The sequence below is a fragment of the Lasioglossum baleicum genome, chromosome 2 (assembly GCF_051020765.1).
Source record: "Lasioglossum baleicum chromosome 2, iyLasBale1, whole genome shotgun sequence".
NCBI lineage: Eukaryota > Metazoa > Arthropoda > Insecta > Hymenoptera > Halictidae > Lasioglossum > Lasioglossum baleicum.
Genome location: NC_134930.1, coordinates 14,032,396 through 14,041,297, shown reverse-complemented (window position 1 = coordinate 14,041,297; position 8,902 = coordinate 14,032,396). Strand labels below are relative to the sequence as shown.

Below are 8,902 nucleotides of genomic sequence, written 5' to 3'. Positions count from 1 at the left end.
TATTCTGTTTATTCAATTTTATTTCCACGATTCCTTCATTTTCATTTCTTACTTATACTTTTAGCTCGATAATAAAATCAATTTTCATATTTTCTCCTAATCTATTTCATTCAATATTATTTCCAGCGAATTTCGTTGTCATGGTATTTTTCATTTTCTTGCTTCTTTTGATTTATTTTATAATTATCCCGTTTAATCAACTTCCTAATTTATTCTGATCCATTTTAATCGATTTCCAGCTGATACAATTCGATTCTATTTTATTTTGTCTTTATGATGTGCAATATTTAATTGTCTTAACTTTCTTGACTCACTTTACGTTCTTTTGGTTTGTTCAAATTTATTAATATTCAATTATTGCTCTTCCTGTTTTATTTGCACCTGACATGTGGTTTGATAAAGTTGAATTTTCTCATTTTCTTCTGCTCTATCGTATTCTGTTTTACCATGTTACTGCAAATTATGTTTAAATTTTCTTTTAAAGAATTCAATCTTCTGCAATTTTATTTGACCGTGCACAGTTCTGATGTTTAGAGGGTTCGGCAACTGGTCAGGTCTAAATGCGTGGACCGCGAGCAAGCGTCGAGCTTTTATACGCTCCCACTAGTCCCATCTCGATCTAGTCGATCCCGAAATTGAAATGGTTAATTGACAAGCTTAATCGAGAACAGATTGTCCCGTGGAACTCCCGCTGTGTTCGCTCCGGTTGACAGGGGACGGGAAAAACGCGAGGGTGTTTCACCGAGTTAGACTTTCCAATTTTCCGGCGCTGCAAGTCATCGGCCATGCATTCATCTGTTTCATTCGATCTGAAGATCATTGATCATCCTTCTAGTTCAATCTTGGCTCCTAATTACTCGCCATAGCAAGCCGGACATCCTTAAACCTCCCCTTTTTAACGAATTCCATTAATACTGCAGCTTTAACAAACTATTTTAAGAACTTTCTAATGTTAGAAAAATTGTCGACGTCAATCATGAAAATCAATTTTTACTATTGTTTTTCACAATTCCGACCAAATGCATTTTTTCAACATATTTTTTAGACGTCATTTACTAAACGTGTGATCAGTTTTGCTCCTAACTGTACATATTAGGCTGGAACGAAAGTTCGTAGCGTTTTTAAATCAGAATTCAAAGATAAAATTAAGATATTGTATTCATTCATATTATAGTGTAAATTAATATAATAAAGATCAATATATTGGTCTTATTTGAGGAATGAAGGAATAATATTAGAAGTAGGTGATTAACTACATAAATAAATTATCGGGCGAAATTAAAATGAATAACATGATAAGTCACCTAAAAAATGGCAAAAAGTAACAGAAGAGAAGTCTATGTATTAATATCCTAATTTTGTCTGAGTTTTAATTTAAAAACGCTACGAACTTTCGTTCCAACCCAATATATCGATAACTGTCTCTTTCACTGTTTCACAATCTATTATCTTAAAACTTCCTTAGAACCCACAGCAACCCCCCCCCCCCCCCAAAGACACCCTAAAAATCGCATAAAATTCCATCAAGCTTACAAGCTTGATTTCTCCTACTTGCAACGTTATGCGATGCCTCCGCTTTTAGAACGGAAAGCAACCACCACAGTAAACATAAAGCGACACAAAAAGAAAGTTTCCGGTTTGCAAGGCCGTCAGCGTTTACGTGAGCGGTTGCAAGATCTCGCCAGGATTTCCTGGCATAGTAGACGCATCCCCCGGCTCATTAGGTATGGAGCACCATGGATCTTAGCTGAAAATTGAGACGAATCGCCGTGCGAGGCGGGAGCGAGATTGGCCCCGATGTTTGCGTATCGGTGATCAAATGAATGGAAAGAAAGGGAGAAAAATAGTCCTCGAGACACGGTGGACAGTGACGCGCGTAAGCAACCCCCATTCGAGGGTGGTTCGCACCCCTATAAAACACCAGGTTCCCGGCTCTTTCGACATCATTCGGCGAGCAGTGTCGACGATAACGTATAGTCGAACACGAGCAATGATCGGTTACGGTGCGAACTCACCCTTATACGTCGCCGCGGTTCGCGCACTTGTTTGCTTCCTGTGCGTTGCTTCCTGCACCTCCAGCGAATACGGTGAGTTAAACATACCTCGTTCTCTTTGTTATAAATACGTTATGCCGTTACGAGCCTCCTTTTCCTTCTTGTAAACGATTTAACACGTTTGTTGCGGCTTAGTTTTCGTTTGAAACCCTTCAGTTCTAAAAATTGTGAAATATGAGTAGATGCAATCTAAAAATGAAGAAATATTATTTCCAATCTTCTAGGATCATTGAAGAAAGAAAACACTTGTTCTTTGGCTTCTGCTTTTAACAAGAACGATAGAATTGAATTTTTATTTGTCGCTTTTCTGTATGTATTAACGCGATAAATGTTAGCAGTGTCAAATATGTTGAACTGTATAAAAAATTTAGTGATTTGTGTTTCTATCACATTGATTTTTTTAAAAGTACTAGGAAGGTGAGGAGCGAGATTGAAAAATAATATTGAACTGTATAAAATTTAGTCATTTATGTTTCTATTTTAAAAAATTTTTTAATTTAGTTTCTATCATATTTATTTTAAAAATAGAATTGGAAAGATGAGGATGAGGGATGATAATACAAAAATCTATTTAACCAGTGGGAAGAGAATCGCCAAGCAACGTAGCAAACGAAAGGACCTCGGGTAACGATTTTGGACCGTGCAACGATGGAAAGTGCATCAAACGTACCACGCAGGACATTGCTGGCGGCATGTGGTTTGGTCCACGATTAGGCAGACGTCGCAGGTCCGAGAAGAAGTCGGATGTCGACCCGGATCTTGAAGCGTTGGCGAACATCCTCGACGGAGGACGCTGGGCCGTCATCACTGTCCCAGGTATGTATATTGAATTTATACACTGCTGTGTAAAAGAAAGAAGCACTCGGCCATATTTAATAGAAAAGCGTAAATAATCAAATAAGAACACAGTAAGTTTTGAAAAAGTATTCTGCTGTTTAATTAAATAGTTCTGAGAATTATGTGTTATTGCGGATTATCCGATACTTTAAATGCAATAAATCAATCATTGTACAATACAATTTCTACATAAAGATATTGTTTGTCATTATATCTTATAATTAGACTGCGTATCTATGCAAAATAAAAATTGTTCACATCGATGCAAGAAATAGAAAATAAATTGAACGTTATTTCTTCCCTTAATGATTTTAATAGAGGAGAAGTCATATATTAACATCATCAATTTTTAAAATTTTCCAACAATTTTGAATTTCATCTACTCAATTTTCCTATAAATGCATAAAGATCCGCAGTCTACTTATAATTATACTGGGTGCTTCTTTCTTTTGCACATTAGTGTATATGCGGAAATTGTTGAACTAAATTCTCGCTTATATCCTGCATTGATAGTACATATCGTATCGATGAGACGAAACTAACTCGGTGATAACTATGAATGGTACCATGTTTGGGCTGATTTTAATCAGCGAAATTTCACGAATGCGTTGGTAACGTCTCACACAGAAATAGATAAAAACAAACTCTTGCTATTGGATTAGTATTGAAAATATTTAAGGTATTAAAAATATTTAAGGTATTGGAAATATCTAAGGTATTGAAAATATTGAAGGTATTGAGAATATTAGCATATAATTATTAGAAGGTATAGAATTTAAATAATAAATAAATTAGATAATAGAAATACCTATTAGAAGGTACAGAAATATTAGTATTGAAAATATCTTCCTAAGTTGTGAACGACAAAAAAGTTCGAATTTTACTGTAGCTGTAAAATAAATTCATGGAACAAAGGATTAACAGAGTGAAACTTTTGTAATAATTTTCCAGGTGGAGAAAAACGTCAGCCAGCCCAATTTACACCTCGCCTAGGCCGAGACTCGGGTGAAGAATTATTCTCTTACGGTTACCCGAAGGATCAGGACGAGCTCTACGCCGACGAACAATACCTTCCGCCATTGTTCGCGCCTCGTTTAGGTCGCCGATTGCCGTGGACACCATCGCCAAGACTCGGTCGTCAATTGCACAGTACCTTCAACAAACCTAGACAGTATTCCGACGATCCACGCTTCTGAGTACCTCGCTTTTCTTCCTTGATGATAACTAACAATAAGCTGAAACAAAGACGATAGCCGAAAACTTAGTGTAATTATCGAAATAAAGGACTTGTATCTATTTGTATTATAAATATCGCTGATGCCTTCGATCTTCTTCGATCTATGTTTCACCTTCCTAAAAGACGTTTATCGAAGAACAATCCTGCTGGAAGCATTCTCGAGTGATTGTAGAACATAAAATCGCACGAGAATAATTTTGTTTCGATTTGATTAGCATCGTGACTTCTTCTTACTTTGAATAGGATCAGTCCTGTTGACGCATTTTAGGAGGAAAACAAACACTTTGTACCTATCCGTATGTCTTTTCATACGATCGACATTTTGGCATCTCATTTTTCTACCAATATTTATTCGAGGGTTCGTTTTATATGTTAATATTTGTTCCAATGTTTTTTAATATTTAATTTCATATCTTAGTTGTACTCGTACATTTTACTTAATTTTATGTGCATTTTTGTCTCAACATTCTCTTTACAATTGAATTTTTTAAATGTAGTTACATATTGAAATGTATAATATTCAAATGTTCTCGGCGCAACGGTTCGATCAGTTTATAGGAAAAAAGCAAAATTTGCACGTTAGTTAGGAACTTTCAACGTTTCGATCTTCATTCAGATCATTTTCAAGAAAGTAGAAAAACTGCGTCTGAAAAATATATTTTCACAATTTAAAACCAGAAACTTTGAAATATCTGCGTAACCAGAATGTAACAATGTAACAAGATACTGCAATAATTTACTTACATTGCTTTATAAAGATTATAAACACGGAATTGAAATTGTCTTAGCACATGCTGTTTTCATGTCGTCAGACATGTAGTTACATATTGGACGTGCACAAAATAGTACATCACGTGTTCAAGCTACATAAAATAGTTTACAATAAAAGTACACGGAAATAGAATGTTTAGTAACGATCTACATAATAAAAATCGTTACTAGTTAAGATCGCTATAACATCATTTAACATAATAAGTCATCTTTAAATCAGTTGAATTTTAGTTAAATCAACACGAATTTATTATTTAGATTGTTATGCACACACAATGATGCACGTGTCAGGAGTTATAACATTTGTAATTATTATTTGATTAGTGGACGGCGGATCTCTTTATGCAAAATAAAAATTTTCTACCGGAATTGCAACAAACGTGTATAACAGTATTTTAAAATTCTTCTTGTGTTGTTACCGTTTTAAATTACACCTACTCATTTTTGTCATAAACGCATAAAATCCTATGTCAATTGATTCAGCTCGAAAATTGGAAAGAAGATTTCCACAGGTAGTGTAAAGCCGAGCTCACGTGTTATTCCTGTCTGTACGGATAGTAAATGATTACTCGAGCAAAGAGATGCGGGAAGCTAACATGTATTTGTTGGCTGTGTTTCCAAGCTTTATGGTTACGAGCTTAGTCTACGCTGCCACATGGCCCATGGTAGTTCCGGTCGAGGAATTACCTTCCGAAAGGGAATTCTTGCTCTCCCCAAACCCTTCCATGGTAAAAAATACACTCATAGAAAACAGGGCATTGACCCCATATCCAGCAATTATTTTTAACTACAGCTATACAAACTCCAAAATAACATTTAAACATCATATTAAACAGTTCTCCATATTCAAACTATTATAATTTAGTAAAAAAGAATCGCGCAACAATAAACGTGGACTTATTTTAAAGCTTCAGACTTCTATTTTCGTAATTCTTCGTTTATTTTCTTTCACGATATTTTTACACCTTTCAACGAGTTGGAATCTGAAGACATGTTTTCACAAAGGATGCTACAAGTTGAAACATTTTAAAAAATGTTTCCGTAACTGAGTCTACCATACGTTTGAAGATTAAATCTTCCACTTTACAACGAACCCCTTAAAACTGGACTACATGAGTCGCAACACAAAAGGTGCGTGTCTGAGGGAGCTACATTTTACAGCCTTGTCCAATCTCTATGAGCCAGTCAACATTCTTGTTATAAATGTTTAGAATATAAGTTATCTCTACATGTGCAATACAAACATCTTATGTATGAATCTACAATAAATAAATAAGGACAATGTAATTAAAAAAATCACATCTGTGTACATATTTATTGACCCACCAATTTATCCCGAACGTGCGAACAGTAATACTAGATTTCCACAAAAATGCACACCTGTCCAACTTGTCATTCAGTTACTTCTACCGATTTGGACTCGCGAAAATAGAGAAACTTTGAGAAATTAATAATTTTCGATCGTCTGGCTTGTTGTCGAGTTGTACTACTGAATTTCGTGCCACCTCCTTCGATATCATGTTCTGTTAGAAAACTAAAAATTTCTCGAAAAATGACTTTTGTATTAGGAGAACATGATATCGAAGGAGGTGGCACGAAATTCAGTAGTACAACTCGACGACAAGTCAGACGGCCGAAAATTTTCTAAAATTCAGTAGTGAAAGTCAAGGACAAGTCAGACAGTCGAAAATTGGCGAAAATTTTCGAAAATCTCGAAAATTGAGTTTTGTATTAGGAGAACATGATATCGAAGGAGGTATTCGAAATTCAGTAGTACAAGTCAACGACAAATCAGACGGCCGAAAAATTTTCGAAAATTCAGTAGTACATCTCGACGACAAGCCAGACGGTCGAAAATTTTCGAAAATGGAGTTTTATATTAGGAGACCATGATATCGAAGGAGGTGGCACGAAATTCAGTAGTACAACTCGACGACAAGTCAGACGGCCGAAAATTTTCGAAAATTCAGTAGTGAAAGTCAAGGACAAGTCAGACAGTCGAGAATTGGCGAAAATTTTCGAAAATCTCGAAAATTGAGTTTTGTATTAGGAGAACATGATATCGAAGGAGGTATTCGAAATTCAGTAGTACAAGTCAACGACAAATCAGACGGCCGAAAAATTTTCGAAAATTCAGTAGTACATCTCGACGACAAGCCAGACGGTCGAAAATTTTCGAAAATGGAGTTTTATATTAGGAGACCATGATATCGAAGGAGGTGGCACGAAATTCAGTAGTACAACTCGACGACAAGTCAGACGGCCGAAAATTTTCGAAAATTCAGTAGTGAAAGTCAAGGACAAGTCAGACAGTCGAAAATTGGCGAAAATTTTCGAAAATCTCGAAAATTGAGTTTTGTATTAGGAGAACATGATATCGAAGGAAGTATTCGAAATTCAGTAGTACAAGTCAACGACAAATCAGACGGCCGAAAAATTTTCGAAAATCCAGTAGTACAACTCAACGACAAGCCAGACGGTCGAAAATTTTCGAAAATGGAGTTTTATATTAGGAGACCATGATATCGAAGGAGGTGGCACGAAATTCAGTAGTACAACTCGACGACAAGTCAGACGGCCGAAAATTTTCGAAAATTCAGTAGTGAAAGTCAAGGACAAGTCAGACAGTCGAAAATTGGCGAAAATTTTCGAAAATCTCGAAAATTGAGTTTTGTATTAGGAGAACATGATATCGAAGGAGGTATTCGAAATTCAGTAGTACAAGTCAACGACAAATCAGACGGCCGAAAAATTTTCGAAAATTCAGTAGTACAACTCGACGACAAGCCAGACGGTCGAAAATTTTCGAGAATGGAGTTTTATATTAGGAGACCATGATATTGAAGGAGGTGGCACGAAATTCAGTAGTACAACTCGACGACAAGTCAGACGGCCGAAAATTTTCGAAAATTCAGTAGTGAAAGTCAAGGACAAGTCAGACAGTCGAGAATTGGCGAAAATTTTCGAAAATCTCGAAAATTGAGTTTTGTATTAGGAGAACATGATATCGAAGGAGGTATTCGAAATTCAGTAGTACAAGTCAACGACAAATCAGACGGCCGAAAAATTTTCGAAAATTCAGTAGTACATCTCGACGACAAGCCAGACGGTCGAAAATTTTCGAAAATGGAGTTTTATATTAGGAGACCATGATATCGAAGGAGGTGGCACGAAATTCAGTAGTACAACTCGACGACAAGTCAGACGGCCGAAAATTTTCGAAAATTCAGTAGTGAAAGTCAAGGACAAGTCAGACAGTCGAAAATTGGCGAAAATTTTCGAAAATCTCGAAAATTGAGTTTTGTATTAGGAGAACATGATATCGAAGGAAGTATTCGAAATTCAGTAGTACAAGTCAACGACAAATCAGACGGCCGAAAAATTTTCGAAAATCCAGTAGTACAACTCAACGACAAGCCAGACGGTCGAAAATTTTCGAAAATGGAGTTTTATATTAGGAGACCATGATATCGAAGGAGGTGGCACGAAATTCAGTAGTACAACTCGACGACAAGTCAGACGGCCGAAAATTTTCGAAAATTCAGTAGTGAAAGTCAAGGACAAGTCAGACAGTCGAAAATTGGCGAAAATTTTCGAAAATCTCGAAAATTGAGTTTTGTATTAGGAGAACATGATATCGAAGGAGGTATTCGAAATTCAGTAGTACAAGTCAACGACAAATCAGACGGCCGAAAAATTTTCGAAAATTCAGTAGTACAACTCGACGACAAGCCAGACGGTCGAAAATTTTCGAGAATGGAGTTTTATATTAGGAGACCATGATATTGAAGGAGGTGGCACGAAATTCAGTAGTACAACTCGACGACAAGTCAGACGGCCGAAAATTTTCGAAAATTCAGTAGTGAAAGTCAAGGACAAGTCAGACAGTCGAAAATTGGCGAAAATTTTCGAAAATCTCGAAAATTGAGTTTTGTATTAGGAGAACATGATATCGAAGGAGGTATTCGAAATTCAGTAGTACAAGTCAACGACAAATCAGACG

General features: G+C 36.1%; 1 protein-coding gene across 1 annotated transcript; it reads left to right on the top strand.

Moving 5' to 3' along the window:
* Positions 1-1,929: 1,929 nt before the first annotated feature.
* Pban (pheromone biosynthesis-activating neuropeptide) lies at positions 1,930-4,647 on the top strand. Its single transcript, XM_076442417.1, has 3 exons — positions 1,930-2,087; positions 2,634-2,870; positions 3,843-4,647. The coding sequence occupies exons 1-3, from the start codon at positions 1,991-1,993 to the stop codon at positions 4,085-4,087; spliced, it is 579 nt and encodes a 192-aa protein (XP_076298532.1). The 5' UTR covers positions 1,930-1,990; the 3' UTR covers positions 4,088-4,647.
* The last annotated feature ends 4,255 nt before the right edge of the window (positions 4,648-8,902 follow it).

What these genes read in the sequence shown, in the direction of transcription:
- Pban (XM_076442417.1), top strand. Translation starts at nt 1,991, where the DNA reads ATGATCGGTTACGGTGCGAACTCACCCTTATACGTCGCCGCGGTTCGC. An exon ending in CTGCACCTCCAGCGAATACG is followed by an intron (nt 2,088 to 2,633) that starts GTGAGTTAAACA and finishes CTATTTAACCAG; the next exon opens with TGGGAAGAGAATCGCCAAGC. An exon ending in GGCCGTCATCACTGTCCCAG is followed by an intron (nt 2,871 to 3,842) that starts GTATGTATATTG and finishes ATAATTTTCCAG; the next exon opens with GTGGAGAAAAACGTCAGCCA.